This window comes from Lepidochelys kempii, chromosome 5 (genome assembly GCF_965140265.1).
Source record: "Lepidochelys kempii isolate rLepKem1 chromosome 5, rLepKem1.hap2, whole genome shotgun sequence".
Classification (NCBI taxonomy): Eukaryota; Metazoa; Chordata; order Testudines; family Cheloniidae; genus Lepidochelys; species Lepidochelys kempii.
This window is the reverse complement of record NC_133260.1, coordinates 56315219-56342939: the sequence shown is the minus strand read 5'-3', so window position 1 is coordinate 56342939 and position 27721 is coordinate 56315219. Positions and strand designations below refer to the sequence as shown.

General features: G+C 41.2%; 1 protein-coding gene across 1 annotated transcript in view; it reads right to left on the bottom strand.

The window, feature by feature from the left end:
- RASA1 (RAS p21 protein activator 1) overlaps window positions 1–27721 on the bottom strand; it is a 118312-nt gene that overhangs the window by 61070 nt on the left and 29521 nt on the right. The window contains exons 2-8 of the mRNA XM_073344424.1: window positions 23798–23950; window positions 18065–18200; window positions 14892–14962; window positions 10017–10134; window positions 4436–4467; window positions 2017–2069; window positions 900–1050 (exon numbers count right to left, since the gene is read on the bottom strand). Of these exons, the coding sequence (XP_073200525.1) occupies window positions 900–1050; window positions 2017–2069; window positions 4436–4467; window positions 10017–10134; window positions 14892–14962; window positions 18065–18200; window positions 23798–23950 (714 nt within the window). The remainder of the gene's footprint in view (window positions 1–899; window positions 1051–2016; window positions 2070–4435; window positions 4468–10016; window positions 10135–14891; window positions 14963–18064; window positions 18201–23797; window positions 23951–27721) is intronic.

Genomic DNA, 27721 nt, shown 5'->3' with positions numbered 1-27721 from the left:
CTAACCTAAATCTCCTTTGATGCAGATAAAACCAACTTCTTCTTGCCCTATCTTCAGTGGACATACACACCAACTGATCACCATCCTCGATACAACAGCCCTTAACATATCTGAAGACTTATCATGTCTCCCACGCAGTTGCGTTTTCTAAAGACTAAACATGCCCAGTTTTGTTTTTTTGTTTTTTTCCTCATAGGTCAGGTTTTATAAAACCTTGTAGCTCCCCCCGGGCTCTCTCCAGTTTATCTACAGCTTTCTTAAAATGTGGCACCCAAAACTGGAACAATACGCAGCTGAGGCCTCCCCAGTGCCAAGTAAAGTGAAAAAATTACCACTTGTGTCTTACATACAACACTCCTGTTAATACATCCCAGAATATTAGCTTTTTTTTTGCAACTGCATCACATTGTTATCTCATATTCAATTTGTGATCCACTATAACCCCCAGATTATTTTCTGCAGAACTACTGCCTAGCCAGTTATTCCCCATTTTGTATTTGTGGATTTGACTTTCCCTTCTTAAGTGTAGTATTTAGCATTTGTCTTTATTAAATTCCATCTTGTTGATTTCAGATCAATTCTCCATTTTGTCATGATAATTTTGAAGTCATATATGATCCACAATTTCTAATCAAGAGAAACCAGTTTATGGAAGAAAATGTCAGATACTTTAAAAATAAACACCAACTAATTACACTTTGTTTAGGATTAAGAAAATGTTTAAAACTTTTCAGTCTTTTTATGTAGCCACTAACCAGGTTAGATAAATTCTGAATATTAACGTAAGCATTTTTTTTTAAATCACATTTATCTATATACCAGTAAATGATAAATATTGACAATTTACACTTTGTTTTTCTATATATGTTTAAAAAAAAGTATAACTGTTTGTAGCTTACCTGTTATAGTATCTTCCTCCCATCATAAACTGATTGTTTGGAGTAGGGCATATTTTGAAACGTTGAATATTTTCACTGGTCCGAAAATAAAGTGAATAATCACCAGGCGTATTATCAGAGGGCCTCACAAGAAAACTGCACACCTGACCAACTGAAACAATATTAGGATTATTAATAAAGTGCCAATCACTATTAGTTTTCCTTCACAGTACAATCAAAGGACATTTTCCAAATTTTACTGGATACAAATATGAATTGGAATTTGGAATAAATGTGTATATTTAGCTTGAAATCCAGACACTTGCTAATTTATTTTCCTCCCTTTAAGACCTCAAAGTAGCCTGTAGCCAACTTCACATATAGATTCATAGATTTCAAGGCCAGAAGGGACTGCTGTGATCATCACTAGTTTGCCCTCCTGTTTAACACAGGCCACAGAACTTCCCCAAAATAATTCCTAGACCATATCTTTTAGAAAAACAGCCAATCTTGATTTAAAAATTGTCAGTGATGAAGATACTCCACTGAGAAGAGAAAACCATTCTGACAACATCGTGATATAGGTTCCAACAATTAAAAATAGTTTTGATCTAATAAAATATGCAGATGGTAAATACTACTTTGGAGTTTATTTCACCATTTTTAACTTTCTGCTTTACCTAGGTTAGAAAGCCTGATGTTTTAAGTCCTGAAGAAACATTTCCCTCCAACAGAAAAAACAAAATTTACACTATTTATGACACTAAATAGTACCTTCCATATACTCTTATTCAGATAACTAAATTACAGCTTTTATTGATAGCAAATATTTAAAGTATTTATTACTCAGTAAGTACAGTGATTAGCTATTAAAAATGAAAGTTATATGATCCGCTGCCTGACAGTCTTTAATACTAATTTTTTTAATTATAATATTATTAATTATAATATTTAGCTCTTATAACGTATTATTTGCATTATGGTAATGAAAGTCAGGATGTGTAGCTCACTGTGCTAGGTCCTATTCAGACACAAAGACAGAACCCTGCTCCAAAGATTTTACAATCTCATTTATGTATAGCATTATTCTGTGTGCTCGTTCCCTTATGCCTTAACCCTAGCAATGAAAGACAAATACCTGTCATCAGCAAATTGTAAGCCTCTTGTTTGGAGATCTTCCCATGGAACCATCTTAACAAAGACGAAGAGAACAAATAAAAAAAACAAGATTATCAGCAGTCTCTTTTTGGTTCTGTTGGCCTTCAAGGCTCTGGCTTCTATGAATTAATCTTTAATTAAAGACCTAGTAGGTGGAGTAAATCAACTGAACATAACTCATAAAATCATGTTACACAAAGATCCAGTTCTCTGACAGAATATTTAAACATCTAAAATTAATTGTGAATAAAATTAAAATATTTGAAGTAGCGGTCAAAGTACAAACAAAAGTTTTAGATATATGAGCTGTCATGTACAAAGTGAATATACTAGATAATTTTTCTGGTAATTATTTGAAACTGATCTATGGCAATTTAAACGAATTATGAATGTAAATGCCCTGTCACTACTCTTCAATGAGGGGTAAAATACCCAGACAAAGTAGCTGGAGTTGTGCTGTGAATTTCCACAGGAGCTGGGGAAAGGAATTGTCAACCCAAGTTGTAGAAGGGAAGAAAGGCAGCAGAGCAGCGCCACAGTCACCACACCAATCTCGTAGCTAAAGTAGCCTGTTCAGCCCTGTGTGTGGTGGAGCCATGCCATGACAAATCCAGAGGCTTCAGTCCAGCCTCAGATAACTTATACATGTAGCTCTGCAGGGTACCCTTATGTAACAAATGTAAAGTCCATTTATTCGTGTCTGAATACTGGTGATGTCATAGAAGAATTTTTGGAAAAATTCTAACTTCTAACTCCATCTCTAACTTCACACACTCAGCAGCTGATCTCCCAATGATCTGCCACATACCATCTGCCCATCTTCTTGATGGTCACCCCTACTACAATGACCACTCTTCCATGATAACTTTCAGGCAATGTAGTATACTCCCATCTTTCCTATCCTTTCCATACACATGGCATTTCCAGTACCCATATAGGAGGGAAACAGGATTTGTCTTCTTGCCTGGACAAAGACCTACATTTCTAATGTACAAATAAAGCAAGTAATTTTCTTTTTTAAACACCTCAACAGACCTTTCCATCAAAGGACAATAAGCTCAATTTTTATTTTCCTTTCCAGGTCACCTTTAAAGGACAAAGAGTCCTATGGCACTTTATAGACTAACAGACGTATTGGAGCATAAGCTTTCGTGGGTGAATACCCACTTCGTCAAATGCATCTGACGAAGTGGGTATTCACCCACGAAAGCTTATGCTCCAATACGTCTGTTAGTCTATAAAGTGCCATAGGACTCTTTGCCGCTTTTATAGATCCAGACTAACACAGCTACCCCTCTGATATTTTAAAGGAGAGTCTCCTGATGCTTGAACACTTGAAGGACTGTCCAGAGGACCCTCTGAGCAGCAAGATCATTAGACATGTGGTCTGCAAGTGGTGAGGCTTGAAGCAACTTCCAGGAATGGTGCAGGGGATAATCTCAATAAATGAAGATGATGCAGTTAATGAGGCTGTGTTACACCAAACTGGGTGGAAGAACTGCCAGTAGAGTTCCGTGGGCTGCAATCCCACAGCAGCAATTCTCTCTCCCCACCCAACATACCTGGAAGTGCCTTTGATCATCAGCCTTTCAGAGATTGTGAATCTGGTGATACTGGAGGCAGGAGACAGCAACAATGGTGACAAAAGATCCTAAAGCCAATCAAGTGAATAAGTAGCAGAAAATTCAGCTGAAATACTTAGTTGCCACTCATCTTTTTTCATTGCAAGTGGTTCTACAAATGACAGATGCCACTTTCTGGTCACCAAATCCTGTATGTTATGATTCCTTGATTTTCATGCTTCTTAAAAAAAAATACATATTGATGACTTAACATTTTGGGATTTTCAGATATAATTGTTAATAGATGAAGCAATTTCAATGAGAAACTTGAGTGCTACAATGTTAAAATCTCATCATTACGGGAGGCTAATAAAGGAGGAGATCACCAATACCAATATACTGGTGATTAAAGAACCAGATCAGTGAATTCAGAACTTCAATTCTTCTAGTGATGGTAATATTCTCTCTCCAAAACTAAAAGATTTTGGAGTTAGATTGGTTTTACAAGAGGTCAGCTCTAGTACATCAATTTCTATATTCAAACAGTAACCCATGTTGCATATTCTGGGTGAAATTCACCGATATCCACAGGGCTCATACAAGACTTACCCATCACGAAAACCTATTGACACTATGCATAAGTAGCACAAAAGACCAATGTAGAAGCCCTCTAGACAGAGAAGAGTATCAACCTTAGCTATTAGTAGAGGGAAAACATGAGGCCAGAAAGAACAGTTAGATTCACCTTTTCAAAGGCAGATAACTTCATAGCTGAAATTTACAAATAGTTTAGTCCACAATATTTGTTTTTCTTTAAGAACAAACAAAAACCCTTACATTTTGCCTTCATGTGGGTCTTCTTCACGTCCCTAATGAGAAAATTAACACAGTAAGTGCATGATGCAACAGTTCACATAATCAGTGATATGCAGTCTATTTTCTAAGTTTTTAGCTTTTCTGTAGAAGTCAATAATGCTAAAAAATAATTCATTTATATTCAAGAAATGATATTTTTGAACTAAAGGGCTTATTACATAATTCTATGAAAGAGGCTTACTATTTGATGCATCCCTATCCTCTTTGGGTAGGGAAAGCATATGCCAAAAGCACACTTTTAAAAAAAAATTGAGGGCTACGTTTCTTACAATTATCAAAAGATTTTTTTTTCGTGCTTCTTTCCCAAATCCCTGTTTACATGAAGGAAATTCGCCCCATTATAACTACACTCATCAAGTTACACTAGCACAAACCCCTTACCAAACCCCTGTAGATGAGCTATATTAGAATTAAGTGGTGTTTACACCAGTGCAGCTTACCTAGATATGTATTAAGCTACACTGATATAAACCCCCTATGTCCCAGTGTGGTGAAACAATATTAATGGTTTCCAGAACTCAAAATTAGTGGTAGCTTTGGTACAAGCAAACATGACTTCATCTATATACATATAGATACATACGTGTATCGCTTTAGAACAGGGGTGGGCAAACGTTTTGGCCTGAGGGCCACATCTGGAAATAGAAATTGTATGGTGGGCCATAAATGCTCAGAAAATTGGGGTTGGGGTGCAGGAGGGGGTGCGGGCTTTGGGGTGGGGCCAAAAATGAGGAGTTCACGGTGTGGGAGGGGACTCCAGGCTGGGGCAGGGGAAGGGGTGCAGGCTCCACCTGGGGGTGCGGGCTCTGGGGATCGGGGGTTTGGGGTGCAGGATGGTGCTCCAGGCTGGGATCAAGGGGTTCAGAAGGCGGGAGGGAGATCAGGGCTGGGGCAGGGGCATGGGGAGAGGGGCAGGGGTGCAGGCTCCAGGTGGCACTTACCTCAAGTGGCTCCTGGAAACAGCGGCATGTCCCCTCTCCAGCTCCTACGTGGAGGCGTGGCCAGGCAGCTCTGCACGCTGTCCCGTCTGCAGGCACCGCCCCTGCAGCTCCCATTGGAGCACCGGAGGGGAGCCATGCCGTGGCTTCCAGGAGCCGCATGGAGCGGCCCTGGACCCTGTGCCCCAGCCGGAGAGCCTGAACAGGGCAAGCCTCAGACCCCGCTTCCCAGAGGGAACTCAAGGGTCATCTTAAAATGTCTGGCAGGCTGTAGTTTGCCCACCCCTGCTTTAGAAGGACCGGTTTCACAAAGCTGAAAAAAAATTATGAGCCAAATCAGCTAGGAGAGAGAATATTAACAGAAAATGTGAAGGATAATTAGGAGTCATTTAGAAACATTTTACTAGCTGCCCAAAAAGCCACAATTGAGACAGAAGGCATCAAATGGGTTAAAAAACAATCTGGCTTAGAGGAGAAAGTGCAATGAAAAACAATATATAACAGATGGAAGCCTGGAGAAGTTGACTATAATAAATAAAAAACCAGAAGCTAGCATTTGTAGAAAACTGATAAAGGAAGCGAAGGGACATAAGGAGAAATGTATGACCAGCAGAGTTAGGGACAATAATGAGGTTTTTTTAGTATATTGGGAACAAAAAGCATCCTAACAATGGTACTGGTCCAGCACTAGGTGCAAACAGTAGAATGGTAAATAATAATGCAGAAAAGGTAGAAGTGTTCGATACATATTTTTGTCCCTTATTTGGGGGAAAAGGGATGATACAGTCATGAGAGGAGATGATGATGAAGAAACAATTCCAACAGTAACTCAGGAGGATGTTAAACAGCAGCTACTAAAGTTAAACATTTTATAATCGGCAAGTCCAGATAACTTGCATCCAAGAGTTTCAGAAGAGCTGCCTAAGGAGCTCACTGGATTGCTAATGTTGATTTTCGATCAGCCTTAGAACACGAGGCAAGTTCTAGAAGACTGGAATAAAGCTGATGTTGTGCCAATATTTAAGAAAGACAAACTCAGGCAATTATAGGCCTATCAGCCTAACATTCATTATAGGACAGATTATGGAGCAGCTGATAATAAGTATCAAAGAAGAGTAATATAGTTAATGCCAATCAACATGGGTTTATGGAAAATACATCCTGTCAAGTGAACTTGAGATCTTCTTTTGATGAGATTTCAAATTTGGTTGATAAAGTTAATACTATTGATGTAATATATTTAGACTTCTGTAAGACATCTGAGCTGGTACCACACAACATTTTGATTAAGAAACTAGAACACCACAAAAAACAATTATGGCATACACTGAATGGATTAAAAACTGTCTGACTGGTTTCAAACTGTAATTTTAGATTGGAGACTCATCAAGCAGGTACATTTCTAGCTGGGTGCCATAGCGATTAGTTCTTGGTCCTATGCACTTTAACTTTTTTATATTAATCAATGACCTGAAAGAAAACAAAATCATTACTGATTAAGTTTGCAGATGACATAGACTGGGAGAGTGGTAAACAATGAAGAGTACAGTTCACTGATACAGAGTTATCTGGCTCACTTAGTAAGCCGGGTACAAGCAAACAATATTAATTTTAATATATCTAAATGTAAAATCTACATCTGCATAGAATGTAGACCACACATACAGCATGGGAGACTATCCTGGAAAGCAGTGTCTCTGAAAAAAACTTGGAGGTCATGCCGACGAATTCGTTGAACATGAGTTCCCGGTGCGATCCTGTGGTCAAAATGGCTAATGTGATCTTTGGATGGGGACTATCAAGTAAGAGTAGAGACATTCTGTTACCTCTAGTGTTTGCTCTGGTGAGACCTCTAGTGGAACACTGTGTCCAGTTCTAATGGCCACAATTCAAAAAAGATGTTGAAAAACTGGAGAGGGTTCAGTAAAGAGCCACAAGACTGATTCGAGGATTGGAAAACATGCCTTACAGTGAAAGACTCAAAGAACACAATCGATTTAGTTTATCAGCGATACGGTTAAGGGGTAATTTGATCAGTCTAAGTATCTTCAGGGAGGACAGAAATTTGATCGTAGAGGGCTCTTCAATCTAGCAGATATTTGTTTAATAAGATATAATGGCTAGAAGTTGAAGCTAGCCAAATTCAGGCTGGAAATAAGATGCATATTTTTAATAGTGATGGTAACCCTAACCAGTGAAAGGGTTTACCAAGGACAATGGTGGATTCACCATCACCGACAATTTTTAATACAAGTCTGGATTTTTTTCTAAAAGATATGCTCTAGTTCAAACAGGAATTATTTCAGAGAGATTCTACGGCCTGTGTTATGCAGGAGGTCAGACTAGATGATCATAGTCATGCCTTCTGGTTTTAATCCATGCCTTTTAATGCAGACTGGGCATAGGATTTGAAACAGACAGCTAAAAACTACATATATTAATATAGTAGGTACAGTAGATAATAATACTGTGCATAGTGCATCCACCCTGGGAGAGTAAGAAACATTGCAGGATGGGCTAACATACTGCCAACTGTCAGAGTCCTCAAATTAGATGATGTGCTCCACCAGTTCTCTACATAGTATCATTAAGCTGCGACATACTGTCCAATCTTTTGCACTGTGTTATAAATAGCTTCTCCTCAGACAATGTTGTACAAGGGAATTCAATTGTCCTTCTCAATTAGACTGGGTGTGTGTTGATTTAATGCTTGTGAATGGTGTGGATTGACAGTTCTGAGGACTGAATTAGTCTACTGTACTTATTCATGAAAAAGTATAGCAACAAGAGCAGTACACAGTTCTTCACACCACACTGATACTATGCATCAAACATGACCTGTTTATGTTACTTCCAAAAGTGAGAGATTAGTTCAGTGCCCATGCTTATTTATTCTTTACACACTACAGTGGGCTAGCTGGCACCAATTCTTGGGTGATGGCAGTTTTGGTGAAGCAGAGACTTGTCCACTCAAAAATGAACTAGAGTAACAAAATCCCTTCATATGGGACCAAAAAGAAAACTGAAATGGTAATTTTCAATTATTACTGTCATGAGGTGGATTGATCTTGTACCCTACAAACAAAAGGCCAGAGCCCAGATTCTCCAATACTGTCCATTCACTTTGCGTTCTCAGATAGCAAGCAGCTACCTGCTAGTGTACAACTGGCAGAGGCAGTGACGCTTCCCCAAGTCCCAGCGAAGAGACATGCAGAGTAGTGGTGGCTTGAAGAACCAAGCCAAGGGTGGTCCACAGGAAAGCTCCATCAAACCAATTCTCCCCTGACATAAGGTGTCTCAGGGTCACTTGACTGCCCTAATTAATGCTGGGGCCAGCATGGCTGATGATGAATCAGGGAGCTTTAACAAACAACTTGATATGCCCTCTTGTCCCATCCCCTGTTCTGAATGGAACTCTCATGAGGAGGAGCCTTTGTACATATAAACTTAATCAATTTGGATACTTCACTACAAAAATGGAACGTACTGTGGCGCTTCAGGAAGCCCCACAAAATAGTTACAATGAATGGCAGGGTCTCTTCTATTGTAGGAACAGCTGGGTTTAGAGTAGCAATTTTCAAACTGTGGGTGGAATGGAAGGCACTGGGTCGCAACGGCTCTGGTCAGCACCGCCAACTGGGCCATTAAAAGTCCCGTTGGCATTGTGCCCAGGCTAGTCCCTATCTGTTCTGACATGGTGCTGTACCCCGGAAATGGCCAGCAGCAAGTCCGGCTCCTAGGCAGGGAGCCCACGGGGCTCCGCGCGCTGCCCATGCCCCAAGCACTGGCTCTGCACTCCCATTGGCCAGGAACCAGCCAATGGGAGCTGGGGGGCGGGAGGCGGTGACGCCTGCGAGCGACAGCCACGCAGAGCCGCTTGTGCGCCTCCACCTAGGAAGCCTGTCTCTGCACCCCGGCTGCACCGCTGTCCAGGAGCCACCAGAGGTAAGCCCATGCTCCAACCCTGCACCCCAATCCCTTACCTCAGCCTGAGCCCCACCCCCAAACTTGGAGCCCCTTCTTGCACCCCAAACACCTCATCCCCAGCACCACCCCAGAGCCTGTACCCCCAGCTCAGAGCCCTGACCCGCTCCTGCACCCCTACCCTCTGCCCCAACCCAGAGCCCCCTCCCACACCCTGAACCCTCATTCCTGACCCCACCCCAGAGCACACCCCCCTGCACCCCAACTCTCTGCCCCAGCCCTGAGCCCCTCCCACACGCCAAACCCCTCATCCCCAGCTCCACTGGGTCGCGGACATCAACAATTTTCTTCAACTGAGTCACCAGAAAAAAAGTTTGAAAACCACTGGTTTAGAGAACTGCCTATGAGCAAAGTCACAATGCCATTCATCTGTAAAAAAATTAGAATAAACTTATTTGCCAAGAACTGGTTTGGCCTTCGTTATTTTCAATTTCAGAAATTAGGCTTGAGGAGTTATTATATATGTTGATAAATGGGAGATCTGATTATTACATTTGAAAAGAAAACTGAAAATACACCACAGTATGACGCTTGGCAGTTAGACTAGATATTGTGGCTCTTGTGTATTAATACTTAAAGAATCTTAAGGTTTAGAACTGATTTAAGTAGACAACACTTACCACTTCTTCTACCAGGTCTTCTACAATAAGGCCTTGTTCATCTGTCCGTAGATTTGTAACCCACATCCAACCGTCTTCCAATTCATTATGGACAATAAACATGTCTCCTTTAAGGAAACTGAAAAAAGCTACAGTAAGACTATTAATTTAGGACTGCAATCAAGGTGCAATATTTTTGGTGAGGATAATAAATTGAACATAACTCAACCAAAGTAAAATTTTCAAAACTTTAAAGATGGTGGAAGCATAAAAAACACTCTATTTGCTATCCCAAGAGCGTATCACAAGTCAATCTGTTTACACATCACGAAATAAGCACCTGTTAGATACTGACACATTAGATTTATTTGGGTTTCTAATACTCCTTAATTTCTAGAGACACCTTTAATGTCCTACTGAATTATGCAAACACTAGCACCATATTACAATCAATGTTAAAGAGAGAATATCCAGTCAAATCAAATCCCAAATAAAAATAAGAAAAATCAAGGACAAACAAGTATGTATATATATCAGTATCATATTTATAAAAGAAAATAATGATTTTACCTAATTTAACAACGTTGTAACCCTATGTATGAAGGGAGAGGTTTCTGGGACCCTTACATGAAAGCAGGCCTTTTAGTCACTATAAATGCAGGTGTTAAAGCCCTACAAAATGGTGCAGAATACTGTAATTACCACTGGATCATGATGGTACATGGACCTTGTCAGGAATATAATATGGGTTAGAGTGTGCTTGAAAGCTTGTCTTTACTACAGTTAATTCAAGTTATAACTCAAGAACTGCCCTAACTCACCTTGTCTCTCCAATATCCTGGGACAAAAATGGCTACAACACTGCGAACAACAATGGAAGATAACAAATTTTGACATCGGAAATTGAAACTCCACAACATGAAACAAAAGGAAGCAAAACTTAAACCAACATCTACTTCCTGAGAAAATGCCAAGAAACAAAACATTATCGCAAAAGTGCTCACCATCTATAACCCTCTGACCACTACATACAATTCCAAGTATGATGAAGAGCTCTGCAGGAGGACTTAAAAAACACTAAGGAACCATCTCCTGCACCTCACATACTCCAGAAGGGACCACCTCAAACATGAAATCATCACATACTCCCACGTATTGAAAAGAAAAAAAGCAGGAAACCTACCTGGAGATCATGCAAGAAACCACCAAAAAAAAAAAAAAAATCTATCAAAGAAACCTAAAGACAGCCTCCAAAACAAAAAAAAAAAGAAGTGGAACGAAGAACAATAACTCTACAATCCACTGAACACCACTTCTGGAAGAAGCCACAACACCAAGACCCACCATGTGAACTTCTACCCCACTACTCCGTGATACCATACTAACATGTACAGAACTTGAAGAATTCTTTTGCCAACTCCACTTCAAAAACTTCTTTCACAACACCACCCACAGCTACCTCATTCCCACCAACAGTCATAAGATAAAAGAATTATCTGACTGGACACCCCTCCACATACTTGATCATTGCATTTATTGCTTCAGGAGGAAAAAAATACTGTAAAATCCTTAAACATATCCACCACAATGTCCCCATTGACAAGAGGATAGCTATTACAATTCCTGAAATCCAACCACAAGAAGCTAGTGATCAAACCAGCAGACAAAGGGGGTCCCATCGTAGTTCTCAACTGTAATGACTACATTAACAAGGCCAACTGAAAACTCTCCAACACCATCTACTATAAAGAACTCAAAAAAGACCTCACAGCACATTTCACCCAAGAATTAAAAGATGTCATCAAATCCTTCTCCAAACAACTACAAGGGAAACTGTACAACTTTATCTCAAACCCACCCCAGGGACCTTTTACATGCCTTCCGAGATACACAAACAAGGGAACCCAGGCAGACCCATCATATCTGGCCATGGCAATCTTACTGAAGGAATATCAGGAATCAGAAACCAGAATCAAATCACTAACCACAAAACGGGCCAGCTTCCTCCACGATAGAATGGACTTACTCCGGAAACTAACCAATATTAACAACCTCCCTCAGACTAGTATCCTTGCCACCTCCCTGTACACCAATAACCCTCACAATGACTGCATCACTGCCTGCCTCAAACATCAACAAGACAATGGACATCACACAGATACCCACCCCAAACATCACTAAGCTCATCCATTTCCTCCTCACCTGTAATGATGTTATATTAAAAAATAAACATTTTGTCCAAATTATGGAAACAGCCAGGGGTACTAGGATGGCTCCCCAACATGTCAACCTCTTCATGAGCCACCTCAAGGAAAAATTTTTCAACTAATGCACCATGAAACCAATGATATATCTGAGATATGTTGGTGATAATTTCATCCTCTGGACAAATGACCTACACACCCTCACAGTTCAACAACCACCATCCATCCACCAAACTCTCTCTAGAACACTCCCACACCAGCATCAACTTCCTGCCCACCACTGTCAGCTTCAACAATGGAACTATACAGACAACTATATACCAAAAGCCCATGGATCACCACACTACCTTCACAGATCCAGTAATCACCCAAACAAACCAAGAAATCAGTTATCTACAACCAGACACTCAGATACCACAGAATTGGCTCCAAGGAGAAAGTCCAGGATACACAATTTAACACACTTAAAAATTCCTTCACCGAAAAAGAACACTCCATCAGGGAAGTGAATCGCATCTCAAATACCTGCTTCAAAATGGGGTGGGGGGAAACCTCAGATCACATAATCCTACTTGTCACCTACTACCCCACAGAGGGCATCACTAAACAGTTACAACCTGTACTCATTGGGGACTACATCCTGAAAGAAATGACCTGAACCCCCTCTTCTGGCCTTCGAACAATCCCCCACAACCTTGCCAAGCTCATCATCAGAGGTAAACTCCCCACAGACCAGGACCCACTAACCCAAAGCAGCACCAGACCCTTCCAGAACAAAAGATGCAAAACCTGAAGGCATATCTTCATTGCTAGGATGATCAATACCCCTCACAACACACCTTTTAAGATCAAGGAGTCCTACAGATGCCTAGCACAACATGTGGTGCACCTCATCCAGTGCACCAAACGACCCAATAACAATTATCTGGCTGAAACAAGACAATCACTATTCTCTAATGAACTCACACAGAAAAATTATAGAAGACAAACACACCATATCACCCACGGACAAACCCTTTTCACAAAACAATCACTTGCTATCTGAACTTTCAGTCCCAATCCTCAAAGGAAACCTGCAAAACACCTTCAAAAAACAAGCTTGCGAGCTTAAATTTATAACTTCCCTAGGCTCTAAAAGTCTTAAAAGAAGACACTGGATTTATGGATTAGTACAACAATCTGTAACCCAGTAACACCCTCTCCCAACGCTCTAAAAAAACCACCTTGACAAGGGGCATGGCTCCCAGAGCTGGTGCACTGTCTACACTGGCACTTTACAGCGCTGAAACTTGCTGCACTCAGGGGGGTGTTTTTTCACACCCCTGAGTGAGAAAGTTGCAGTGCTGTAAAGTGCCAGTGTAGACAAGCCCTCAGTAAATGAGTCTCAACTCTGCAGTGAAGACATAGCCAAGGCAATGTCGCCTATGCTGAGTCCTGGAGTAGAAGCTCTTGCCTCTGAAGTTTCTCCTCAGCATGCCTTTCTAAAGGAAGAGTCTTAGCATTTCTATAGCTCTTATCACCCAAAAGTTTCCCATGTAAATTGGATCTGCATGGCAAGGTCACTAGTGGACTTCATGGAATTTTCTATTATTCCTCCTTACCTGGTAGAGGAAGTTCTACTTTCTAGATACAATTATAGGTTTCTTCCTCTGTCAAAATCTGGTTGTGATAAGAAAGCTCTCTCAAAAAGACAACTCTCATAAGGTGCTCTAAGGTGGCCAGACTGGATTAATATGACCTGCATTGGAAACTCACTCCACTGATGAACCCACTCAAATTTTAACTCCAGCTCTCATACACTTTATTCTGATATTCATGAAACCTTTCTCCAGATATCACAAACAGATAGCAACACCCAGAGTCTCAATGCAGTATGCATGGTAAGTCACAGTCCCAAACAACAACCCGAAAGTGTCTCTAACAGTGATTACCACCAAACATCAGGGTCCATTTAGTGGCTACTTCAGCCTTTCAATGTCCTGTTCAAAATTAGGCTATGTCTACACTAGAGACCTTACAGCGGCAGAGCTGTAAGGTTTTCTGTGTAGCCGTTCTATGCTGACGGGAGAGAGTTCTCCAATCAGCATAATCAAACCATACCCAATGCACAGTGATAGCTATGTCAGCGGGAGAGCAACTCCCACAATCATAGCGCTGTCCACACTGGCGCTTCTGTCTACCTGTCAATGTAGCATCTGTCCATCAGGGTTTTTTTTTTCACAACCCGACCCACAACAGTGCTAGTGTAGACATAGCCTTATTCGTCACTGATTTCAACTACCACCACCACCCTCCTCCCCCCGAACAGCTTAATTGCTCTTGCTCAATTTTATATTTAAAAAAAAAAAAGTGTACACACACACCTCTTAGGGTGAAGACCAAGCCTAGAGAAATTAAACTTGTAAATTGAAAGTTTCAGAGAGTTACAGTGAGACTGACAACAGAGAACTAAAAAAAACCTAATTGCTCCCCTTATAATTAACATGTTTATTTGGTAAACATTAATACATATGAACTCAAAACAGAATGCTGCTGCTTCTACAACTGATAAATAAGCTCTTAAGAAATCTGATTTTGACATCTAGGAATGGGAAGACAGATGTAAATGAAAATGATTTGCATTCATTAGTACTGAAAAATGCTCTAGAATATCTTAACTGCTTCTGATCCTTTAATAAGACATAAGACATACCTTATTTCATCTGTGTCTGGCACTTTAGTGTATGGCAGAATGGCTCGAACTCTCCTTCTGTCTTCCACTGGCTACAATTTAGGAGGGGAAAAATGTTTAATTCTTGCTCTCCCCTAAGTAGAATTTCCCCCCAACATTTTTGCTAGCTTGAGGTGCAGAACTCGCAATACTTAGTAAATACCCCTAACATTTAAGTTATAATAGCTCAAGACTGATCAGGGTTAGACATGGGTGATGTACACCATTAGCTCAGGAGATTTCCAGTTTGATTCTAGCCCTGGAATGTCCCAAAATGCTGTATGTTAGAATTGGGACATTTTAATTAGTACAAATTGCCATTTATCCCAGAAAAGAGATAAGTTTGGATTACATCCTCTCCACATATCCTCTGCTTATAGCAGGGTGGGCTCTCCACCTAAGTTGTGCCTTTTAGAGCGGTTTTTTTCAGGCCAAGATTTTCAAAACAGACTAGTGATTTTGAGTGCCCTACTTCTGAGACACTGCAAAGGAACCCAATTTTCAGAGAGCTCAATTCTTTAGCTGTAGACTGAATACTCTGAAATGTTGCCATTCTATTTAATCCAATATTTCATATTAAGATAGTGTGACAGGGTCGGGCCAGATGACTACAGGAGAGTGATCCTACTGGGATCCAGGAATTGGGTGGGAAAAGCCCGCCCAGTGCTAAAGGATCCCCCCAGCCTAAGAGGGGGATCCACAGGACCTGGACACCAAATGATCACAGGGGACAACTAGTGAAATAACAGGGACAGGAGTGTGGTCAAAGGGTCAAACGAAGGGAACCGGACGAGGACACCGAGCAGAGAACTCCGGACAGCGCCCACTGCTCCTCAAAGGTGTCAAGGGAGTCAGTGGACACCACCCAGAGGAACTCTGCCCGGATATGTGAACGGACGGAGGACCGGAAATAGGCCTCACAGTCACAGAAGACTCCATCGGCCAACCTCCTCACTCTGGTTTTATAGATGGCCATTTTAGCTAGGGCCAGGAGGAGGCTGACCAGGAGATCCCGTGACTTTGTGGGGCCACGGATAGGGAGTGTATAAATAAGAAGGTGAGGGGAAAAATGCAACCAAAAACGTAATAAAATATTGTGAGGAGCCGGAATAGGGGCTGCAGCCTGGCGCACTCCAGATGTGTGTGTGCCAGGGTTTCCATCACACCGCAAAAGGGGCAGGTGTCTCGGATAGGGGTGAACCGCGCCAAGTACATGCTCGTGCTCACAGCTCCATGAAGGAACCGCCAACTGATATCCCCGGTGGGCCTCGGGACCAAGGTGGAATATAGGCTGGCCCACCGGGGCTCCTCACTCTCCAGAGGTGGCAGGAGGTCCCACCATTTTGTATCAGGGAGGGACGTGAGGGTGAGGACATGAAGGGTGTGGAGCACGAGCGTGTATAGATGATTCCCTGGAGCAGTCTGGAAGTAGACTGGCTACAGCTCGTGCAGCTGGCACACGGTGAAGGGGCAGGGGGGTCGGCTGGGTTCACAGGGCAGGGGCCTGATGAAAAGGTCCAGCGGGCCTGAGGTGGAGGGTGGGTGGGGCGTGCCCTCGTGCAGGACCCGGTCGAGGTAAACCCAAGCAGTGGGTGGCAAAGCGGCCCTCACCTCCTGAAATACGCGCCGGGAGTACGAGTCTGGAGAGCCCCATGCGCTGAGTGAGCGTCAGGGGATCCAGCCAGTCTCCCCAGTCATAGTCCAGGAGATCTCCGACTCTTGTGACTTCTGCCAGGACCAACCTCTGGCGCACGGAGGGGGACTCCACCACCTGCATGCGGAGCTGGGGATTGTGTAGCAGGGGCTCCAAGAGGAGATATGCCCCTTTGGTGGCTGCCACGGACCTGGTCGTTGAAAGCAGTTTCCAGGTCTGGAGGAGGTCCTGGTAGAAGACCGGCAGCCCGGAGAGGTCTCGCGGCAGACCTCTCAGATGGAGATAAAGGAGCTGCTGGTCGTATCGAAGTTACAGGAGAGTGATAGAAGGCAGATATATTAGCCCCAGGTTAAGTAGGTCCCTTTTCCCTGGGTAAGGTGACAGGGAAGGTTCCAGAACAATCAGGAACTTTCTGGAAACAATTAAGGCAAACAGGCTGATTAGAACTCCTGCAGCCAATCAAGAAGCTGCTAGAATCAATTAAGGCAGGCCAAACAGAGCACCTGGGTTTAAAATGGAGCTCACTTCAGTTTATGGTGTGCGTGCGAGGAGCTGGGAGCAAGAGGTGCAAGAAGCTGAGAGTGAGAAGGCATACTACTGGAAGACTGAGAAGTACAAGCATTATCAGACATCAGGAGGAAGGTCCTGTGGTGAGAATAAAGAAGATGTTGGGAGGAGGCCCTGGGGAAGTAGCCCAGGGAGTTGTTGCTGTCACGCAGCTGTTACAGGAGCCACTGTAGACAGCTGCAATCCACAGGGCCCTGGGCTGGAACCCAGAGTAGAAGGTGGGCCCGGGTTCCTCCCATCCCTCCAACTCCCTCCTTGATACCGGAAGAGTTGAACTGGACTGTGGGTTCCACTAGAGGGGAAGGTCTCCGGCCTGTTCCCCGATCGCTAGGTAGATCAGCAGAGACTGCGGGGATTGTTCTTCTTCCTTTCCCCATGCTGGCCAGTGATGAGATTATCTGAGTGAACGGCAGATTTGAGCCACAAAAGTGGCCAAACTGTGGGCTGCCGTGAACCTCTGAGGCAAGAAAATCCGCCAATAAGCGCAGGACCCACCAAGGCAGAGGAGGAACTCTGTCACAATAGTTACATTCTAATAGTGCTTCTTACCTCTTTCTACTTCTTTAATCGTCTTACCTCCATAAACTGTATGTTTTCTTATAATTTCTTCTGGGTCTATATTGGGTTTCATACCATACTCATCACTATAGTGTTTGGATATCTACATAATACATGAATGCCTAAAGGTTTTTGTTGTATTTTAAATTACAATATAAGATATGTAATATTTGGTATTTGCACCAGCAAAAATGCATCTATATAATGTATAAATCCTTATATATTTTGCTGTGAAAGGGAAAAGTGATCATAAAACTAGAAGAAACTTGCTACATTTTTCCTATCACACTATAAAATAATAACAGATCAAACAATGTTTTATTAAAAAGAAAATAATAAAGAAAAAACATGTTACTGTTAGGAAGTTATTACTTGCCTCAGGAGGTGCTACAGGGAAAAGCAATTTTTCCCCCTTAAGCAAACAAGACACGTGACTGTAATAACCTATTAGGTCTGAAAGTGAAGAAAATCGTCGTCCACCAATGTAATAATCTCCACACATGGCAATAATCCTGTTAGGAAAGAAACACTAATGGTAATACAAAAAAAAAGATATTTCTCTCTATAAATGTGCATAGATAACTTATAGAAGCTACAGTACTGATTTTTCAGAGTATTTGCTTTCGAAAGCAAACTATTTTCAAAGCATATACCTAACAAAATGCATTCCTTCACACTAAATACATATATGCCTTGACAAAGTAACTTCTAAGCAGGAGCGACAGAGCAGAGGCATAATAGCTTACAAATACTTGAAATTTGGGGGGAAAAAAAGATGACTTGTTTAGGGTCAAAACAGGGAGGTAATAAGCTAGGAATAAAAGGATGAAACAGGAAATTTTAAGATGAAAGTCAAGAAGAGTTTTCTGACTATGAAAAATATTAAGTTACTAAAGCAAGGAGGAAAGCTCTTAACATTTAAAACTAAAAGATAAAAATACTGTCCTAGAATGTGTGTTTTAAAGAGCAAGATTAAATCACAGAGCTGGATCAGATGATCTAATAGGTGCTCTTCCTATAAAATGAAAACTCAGGATTGCAACAAGGTTTCCAACAAAGTCTAATTTTGACAAACATGTCAAAATATTTTATTAACATGAAAGAGCTTTAACTGTTGCTCATACACCTGCAGAGCACTGAATACCTAATTTTTAATGCTTTAGGCCTGGTCTACACTTGAAAATTTTTGCGCTGACGTCTACACTGACAAGCCACTTTTTGCGCCAAAACTCCTCAGTTGCAGCACTGTAACAGAACCACCCCAACGAGAGTCATAAGGCTTTTTGCACTGAGGCTTTAAAGCTCTAGTGCCAGTGTAAATGCCTTGATTGCTTTTATCACTGTAATCGACCTCCGGAGGTGTCCCACAATGCCTTGAGTGCCTCTCTGCTCAGTGTTTTGAGCTCAGCAGCCCTGCAGGCATGCACCTTTCCCCGTTCAAAGCTCCATTCTGACAGCTGGGGTGTGCTATGCTGCTTGGCTCTGGGACACAAAAGCAAATCATTAATATGGAATGCTCTGCCTCCCATAATATGAACAGAGGCAGGCAGGCAGGGGAGGATATGTGTGTGTGACACCGAGAGAGATTCTGTGCTGTGCAAAGCCAGGGAGGTTAGGGTCTCCCTGTCTCAGGACTGGTTGCTTCCTGCAGGTGCAAATTTATGAGATGACATGTGGACACACTTACTCTCCCCCAACACACACTGTCTGTCTCCTCCCCCTCTCCCTCCCACACGCTCGCTGTCACACACTCTCCCCACACACACTTTAGCTGAAAAGCAGCTGGCAATGGGATTGAGAAACCTGCATCATGTGATGCTGTACCTGCCCTATGAAGCATTACAAACCCTTCCCGAAGCACCCTGCGGCCAGTTGCATAGTAGGATAGCCACCACTGTGCACTGCTCTCTTTGTCATTACAAGAGCTGCTAGTGTGGATGTGTTCCAGCAACATAAGGCACTAGAGTGGACATGCATCAGCGCTTTTAATTAAAACACTTTAATAAAAGTGGTATAACTTTTGCCAAAAAAACTTGCAAGTGTAGACATACCCTTAGATTGTTAGATTTACTATGAATGTCAAGTATGCTTTAAAACTGTCAAAATACGAACAATTTTTCCCTCTTGCTTGACTTTTGATTTATTTGGAAACATAACAGATGTGATGACAAAAATAAATGTACAGAAATGAACAGAAATGTTTTAAATTGAGAAAAATGAACCAGTAAAAATATAGGAAACAGTAAAATTCTGATATGACTGTTTATCTTAATATTTAAAACAATAAGCACAATAAATGACTCATATTACCTAAATGTTAATGTAATTAAAAATGTGCTATGCCAAAGTTTTAACTTAATCCTCTAAATAACGTGACAGATTAAGAGTGAAGGCAAAAGCTTTCTTTTCCTGTGCTGTATTTATCTATTTAAATTCGTGTCCTATTTTTAAGTACCATGCACACTTAGATTGCTATGCTAGGGAAAGTTAAGAGTGACAACCTGAACTCTGAATTTCCTGTATCTGTGGGTTTAAATAAAACAATGATATTTTAAAACATTTCCCCTATACTTAATTTTAAATGGTCAAATGCACACAGAAAGATTTAATCAAAGCCAAGCAAGCACAATATCGATAAAATCAGACATCCCAAAAAATTGACTGATTGCATAATTGCTGGTATCAACGACAGCTGAAGTTTCCAGCTATACAAAAGTCGGATATTAGCACTGAAAAAACATATTGATTATTCTTAGTCAGTACTATTTGTATGATAATGTGGTTGTAAAATCAGACTGATCAAATCTTTTTTTTTTTTAAGTTATCAACATGATGACTGAACAACTCCTCTAGTTACAATGCCCTAAAAAGAAAGGGTAAGTTATGGTAACATCCAGTGTGTAATTGGAAAGTAACAGGATCCAAAGTTTTTTATAAAAAAGTAACTGACTTTTTGGGGCTACACCTGCTCCTATTTTAGAAGTTTAGTGTAACTAGAGGAAGATTCCAGTTGACACCAATTGGGGACACACAAATAAATGGGGAGAAAGTTTACTGCAACTCACTGAAGAATGTCTGTGGCACACAGATAAAAGAAAGGTCTAGGATATTTCTTCTGCTCTTACTTTATAAAAAACACTTATAATACAAGAATATTATTGCCCAATCAAATTGTGCAACCGGGCTGTTAAGTTAATGAAGAAAAAACATGAGTAATTAAATTTAACAAAAAAAGGGGGCTGCTGATATGAAGCAATATTGATTTAATATCTGAAAAGTTTATTTAAATTTTTCACTTTCTACTTTCAAGTTGAAACTGAAACTAAAAGAATGGAAATGCCTTAAAGATCTATTTACAAAATTAGTTATTGGAATCTGAGAAGATAATATTTCAACACTTGAAGACCAAGAACTACTTGCCATGCTCATTCTTTTTTTCAAAGCTAATGATCATTCCAGAAATCAAGTGAACAATTTGGCTTTGGAGAAATTTGTTTCTGTTTTTAGGTTAAACCTCCCCTCACAATCCCACACTGATTCTTGACGTTACTGCTTTTCTGTTCCTTAACTTCTACCATTTTCTTTGCCTGTGGTCTTGCACTTCAGATACAGGTTTATTGGGAAACTGTCCTGCTTAAAGATTTTTTTATATTAGTCTATATACCTATTAAACTGTTCCTTGAACAACGGATCAAAACAAGTCTTTTGACAACATCTATGTCTATCAGACTTTGGCTTTTGTTAGAGTTGACCTTTCAACAAACATAAAATGTTAAAATCCAAGTAAAGAAGGATTGCCCAGTCTCTGTAAGGCTACAACAGCCAAAGACTGAACTTTGTGATGATGGTGGGCCTCAGTCCATCACTATGCTGGCCTGAAGGAATTACCAGAACAGACGACTGTAGAATTAAGATCCCAGTTTTACACACCAGGAAGAGAAAGTTCTCCAAATCCCCACAATACACTCTTGAGGCAGACAGATTTCTGGAGTTTAGCACTGCCAATGGTGAGTGTCTTGACTGACAGACCTTGCTTCAGTTCTCCTGGTCAACAACAGGACCAAAAGTTTGTTAAATTTAATTAGTTAAATGCCTCGAAGTCCTCTCCTGCAAAGAGCTTGATCACACTGGCAACAGACAAATTCATTAATTATGGGAACCACAGCTTCCTCCCGTACTCAGAGGTTATAAGAATAAAGGGTCCTCAATACACAGAAATCTTCCGGAGAACTCTTCTCACCATGGCCAAGGGAGTGGATTAGGGGAGTGATGAATGGGAAAGATGTACTATAGAATAAAGATCCCATGGATTGCTTGTTCATCTGTTCTGCTTAACAGATTCCATGAATGTGAAGAACATCTGAAACCTGTCCTTCCTGAAGGCCATTAGATCCATCTGTGGTCTGCTTCAGGCGTGACAGACTAGAATATTCCCAATCAGTTACTACTTTCTAGAGTTCAACTGTGTCTTGTTCAAACAGACTGCTGTGGAACTGCTTTCCCATTAGCTGTTAGACTGAAGAGATTCAATTTCCAAGATATCAGCAGTTCTATTTTGTGGCGCTTGAACAACGTTATTGGCAACAACATTCAAGTTTACACACAGCAAGTCTCATTCATACAAACCAGAACAAATACGCTCCTTAAAACTGTAATCCTAGCCATAACTTGGGACAGTGGTCAAAGGACTACTAATATCAAATGCAATCCATTCCAACATGCATTGAATGCTATTTCCAGCAAACCCAGAAATCAAGAGACACAGATTTCTTACTTTTTTCCCCTCTCAATTTTTCTCTTAAAACAAAAGATAATATTAATTTGCATTGGTACACTAAGAATATTAAATAATATGGAATATTAACTGCAATGACTGTCAGAGAACACATTTAGAACAATTCATTTTAAGTTACTCTGATTAACAAAGAAGAGACCTGCTGTCATAAATATAAAGGGAAAGGTAACCACCGTTCTGTATACTGTGCCATAAAATCCCTCCTGGCCAGAGGCAAAGTCCTTTTACCTGTAAAAGGTTAAGAAGTTCAGGTAACCTAGTTGGCACCTGACCCAAAATGACCAATGAGGGGACAAGATACTTTCAAATCTGGAGGGGGGGGGGAGGCTTTTGTCTGTCTGTGTGATACCTTAGCTGCGAACAGAACAAGGATGCAAGCCTCCAACTCCTGTAAAGTTAATAAGTAATCTACCTAGAAAATGCGTTAGGTTTTCTTTGTTTTGGCTTGTGAAATTCGTTGTGCTGGAGAAAATGTGTATTCCTGTTTTTGTGTCTTTTTGTAACTTAAGGTTTTGCCTAGAGGGATTCTGTATGTTTTGAATCTGACTGCCTGTAAGATTATCTTCCATTCTGATCTTACAGAGTTGTTCTCTTATCTTTTTTTGTTCTTCTAATAAAGTTCTGTTTTTTAATAATCTGATTGGGTTTTTTGGGGTCTTAAAAATCCAAGGCTGGTCTGTGCTCATCTTGTTTATTCTCAAGCTTCCCCAGGAAAGGGGGTGTAAGAGCTTGGGGGGATATTTTGGGGAAATAGGAACTCCAAGTGGTCCTTTCCCTGACTGATTGTTAAATCACTTGGTGGTGGCAGCATTTACTTAATCCAAGGGCAAAGACTTTGTGCCTTGGGGAAGTTTTAACCTAAGCTGGTAGAAATAAGCTTAAGGGGTCTTTCATGCAGGTCCCCACATCTGTACCCTAGAGTTCAGAGTGTGGAAGGAACCCTGACACCTGCCTAATGCTGCCTATAAGCCTATTTGCTACAATTCAAGGTGTAAATTGTTTGATAGTAAGTTTTTCCATTTTGCAGCTCCATTTATTTCCTGATGCTTCTGTGTTCTGCTCTGGGTGCTGAAAAAGTTGATCCATGTAAAAAGTATTTTAAAGCAGGATACTTATTTTAAATCAATTAATGGAATGCAAGCACATGAACAGCAAAATATAGTCATGACAGGTACATATATTCAGAACCACCTGAACTGCTAGTTAAGATTGATTGTAATGCAAACATTTAAGTTTGTTTGTATGTGCTACAAGGACTTCTATACCTATATATACAGTAGCTATCACATTTTTAGATATAACAAAAGTACTCACCTAAAATGATTGACAACATTTGTTTTGCTAAGAAATGAAAGCACAAATGACCCTGGCCTCCGATCACTCTCCCGAATAAGGTAACTACCAGGTTTTCCGGCTTGCCGAAGACGTTCTTCTGCAATTGTTCTGTCAAGTTTTCCATGATACCACCTGAAAAAGAGTGTGAAATAAACAGTTGACTATAAAACAAAACTATCAATTTCAAAGTGTCATCACAAGAAGAACATCGGGGGTATTGAAAGAGCTTTACTATAACACATTAAACATAAAAAGAAAAGGAGTACTTGTGGCACCTTACAAAAGCTTATGCTCAAATAAATGTTAGTCTCTAAGGTGTCACAAGTACTCCTTTTCTTTTTACGGATACAGACTAACACGGCTGCTACTCTGAAACCTGACATTAAACATAAAACAACTGAACTCTGACATGTCCAACTCTGATGGAAGTTTTCAGTTAAAATCATTGTTTATAAAGGCCTTTATTTCTGTCTATCACTACTGAAATTTAACATTGGTTACTAGCTTAGCTCTTTTTAAAATGGTGATTTAATGCATCAATCTGTGTTTAAGTGGATTGTTGTATTTCAGAACGATCTTTTCAATGGTTTAATTAATTGATTTGCCCAAATCCATGCCATCTCAGACCTCATTGAAAGTTCCCTCTTAAAAACTCTCTAATTTAGTTCAAAATTAGAAAGAGACATAAGATTCAAAGCAAGAGGGAGAAAAGGGAAAAAGGGTATCCAGAATCTGACATTTTGATTCAGGTCCCTCTTTTTTGTAATGCTTGAAATCCAAGGAAGGATTCTATCCTCAGCCAGAGACTTTGTGTAACAGTGAGGACACCTCTCCCTTAGGGCCGTGATTTTGGTGTTTTGCCACTAAGAGGAGCAGTACAGAATGTAATCCTCAGTGTATCCTATTTCTGAAAATGTGAGTCAACGAACCTTTTCATTCCTTCCAGACAAAGGTTATCTACAAAGAAAATAAAGGGATTGTGCCCCTTTTGGGCTTTATGTTTAAAAAAAAATCATGCCTTTCTAAAAAAAATCTGCCATATTTTAACATTAATTAGAATTGTACGTGTCCCAGAAGACTATGATGGCTGAAAAATTAGTGAACTAATCAGCACAAGGGTGAAAACTGAACAACTGAAATGGGAAGGGATTTTAGAGTGCTTAAGACTATTGTTGTTAATTCCTATTTAATATCAATGGCAATCATTTTGGAAAATGGAAGCTTTTGTTCCAAATATTCCTTCTCCTTCAATTAATATACATTCTATGACACACCCAGAAAGGTCTGCCAACAAAACCAGGGAAGACCAGAAGTGAAACTCCTGATACTCCTAAAGTGAGTGACAAGCAGGCAGAAAAACTTAAATTAAATCAATCACTTCAGGCCTTGTCACAAGGTAAGCTGGCGCTGTAAAATCACTGGCGCACAGATGTACTCATGGCAAACCTAGCCCACCTCCCCAGACAGAAAAAAATAAGTAGGGTCACATGACAAAGAACAGGTGACTAAGAGTCTGGCATGCCTGGAGGTAGAAAGGCATAGTATGGTTTACTAACAAGGGGGAACCAAGTGGAGAAGAATTCCAGATTGGAGTGGAGGGTGTAAAAGCAAAGAGGGACTTCAGTGAAAGGGGCCCTGGGAGACAATACTCCATAAAAAAGTAGGAAGGCTAGTAGCATAGGATGAAGCACTGAGGAGAAGCTGAGCAGGTTGTGGTTACAGGGAGCAGACAACCCAACTAGGGTTCCTAGGGACAGAAAAAGATAGGAAAGGTTTCCCTCCACAATGCCACCCTGTTCAGTATATAGCGGGAAGCCAGATCTGACTAGAGCTCAGGAGGACTGGTGACTACCCCGAAAAGGAAGGGCTGGAAATGAGATGAAGAAAGAGGAAGAGAAGACAGCTCCCTTAAAGAAAGGGCTGTGCTTGGTGACACTGAGGCTATGTCTACACTACGTTGCTACACTATGTCGCTACAGCCATGCTGCTAAAAGGCATGCAGTGTAGACACCTACACCCACAACAAGCAGAAGAGCGCTCCTGCCGACAAAGCGCTGTTCACAGCAGTGCTTGTTGTCAGCAAAACTTTTGTCTTTCGGGGGGTGGTGGTGTTTTTTTTTTAACACCTCTAAAAGAGAAAAGTTTTGTCATTCAGTTGCCAGTGGAGACAAAGCCTTAGACTCAAGACACTTATGTTTATGTTTGAACTTCATGCGCCAAAAGGGGTGGAATTTGTAAGTTGACCAGAGGGGTAAGTCACCTCAGCAACTGAATTGTCCTGAAGACCAAGAGAACTACTGGAAGACTATGGAAGGAAACTTAGGCACCAGGCAAAATGCCTTCTCAGTAATTTTTTAATTGAAATTTAGGTTCAACAGAAGTTGAACCTCACCCAGGAAAACATTCTACTTTACCTGGTTGAGTCATTTATTTTAGCCCTGTACACAGAAGATATATTTTAATTAATATCTACCATACCCAACTCTCTCGCAACCTATCCATTATTCGTTGGCTTATGTCTTGTAGACACCATGAAGGCACATACTTAAAAGAGATGGTAGGTGGACAAGTATAGAAAGTGATGTTGTAAACCATAAAGATGACTATACAAAGCAGGGGTGGGCAAACTATGGCCCACGGGCTGTGTCCATCCTGTAAGACGTTTTAATCTGGCCCTCAAGTTCCCATCAGAGAGTGGACTCGGGGCTTACCCCACCCCACACGGCTCCCAGAAGCAGCAGCATGTCCCCCCTCCGGTTCCTACACATAAGGGCAACCCGAGGGAACCACGGCCAATGGGAGCTGCAGGGGCGACGCCTGCGGATGAGGCAGCGCGTAGAGCCTCCTAGATGCACTTCCAAGTAGGAGCTGGATGGGGGACATGCCACTGCTTCCAGGAGCTGCTTGAGGTAAGCGCCGCTCGGAGCCTGCACCCCTGGCCCCCTCCCATGCCCCAAACCCCTGCCCTGATCCCTCTCCTGTCCTCTGAACCCCTCAGTCCCAGTCTGGAGCACCCTCCTACAGCCTAAACCTCTCATCCTTGACCCCACTCCAGAGCCTGCACCCCCAGCCAGAGCGCTCACCCTGCCCCCGCACCACTACCTCCTGCCCCAGCCCTGATCCCCCTCCTGTACCTCAAACACCTCATCTGGAGCCGAACCCCAGAGCCCTTACCCCCAGCCACAGCCCTCACCCCCTCCCACACCTAACCCCAATTTCGTGAGCATTCATGGCCCACCATACAACTTCCATAACCAGATATGGCCCTCGGGCCAAAAAGTTTGCCCAGCCCTTATATAAAGTAACTGAAGTGAACAAATAGGTTGTCAGTGCTGTCACAGTGGAAAAGAAGGAAACACACTAAGTAAGAAGATTGGATGAGCAGTGAGGGGCAGAGCTGTACATTGCAATGGAAGTTTTAAATGATAAAAGGAGATTTCCCCTAACAATCCTTTATAAAAGAGACTTGCTGACTTATGAAAAAATGAAATCCTTTAACAACCATGTTGTTTCTATATCATTTCTGTTTGGGACAATTTTCAGAAACTGCACTAAAAAACTCAGTTAGGAATCATGGGCTCTGCTGACAATTGTGAATGAAAGACTTACCTAAGCTATTTCATTCCTGTATCTCGGTTTATTAGTCTGTAGAATGCACATGATTCCCATTTATTACACCTCAAAATAACTATTGAGATAGATATTTGTAAAACACTGATATCTTTAAATGAAATGTGCTGTACAAGTACAAAGTTTTATTTCTCTTTCCTCATTTATTAGTTAAATTTGGCAGAGAGCAGAATCATTAAGAGTTTATCTACTCCAGTTTATTCCCCGGACATAATTATAATACTCCGGACATAATTAACTTTTCTAATAAATGGCTCTACTAATAAAGAAGAA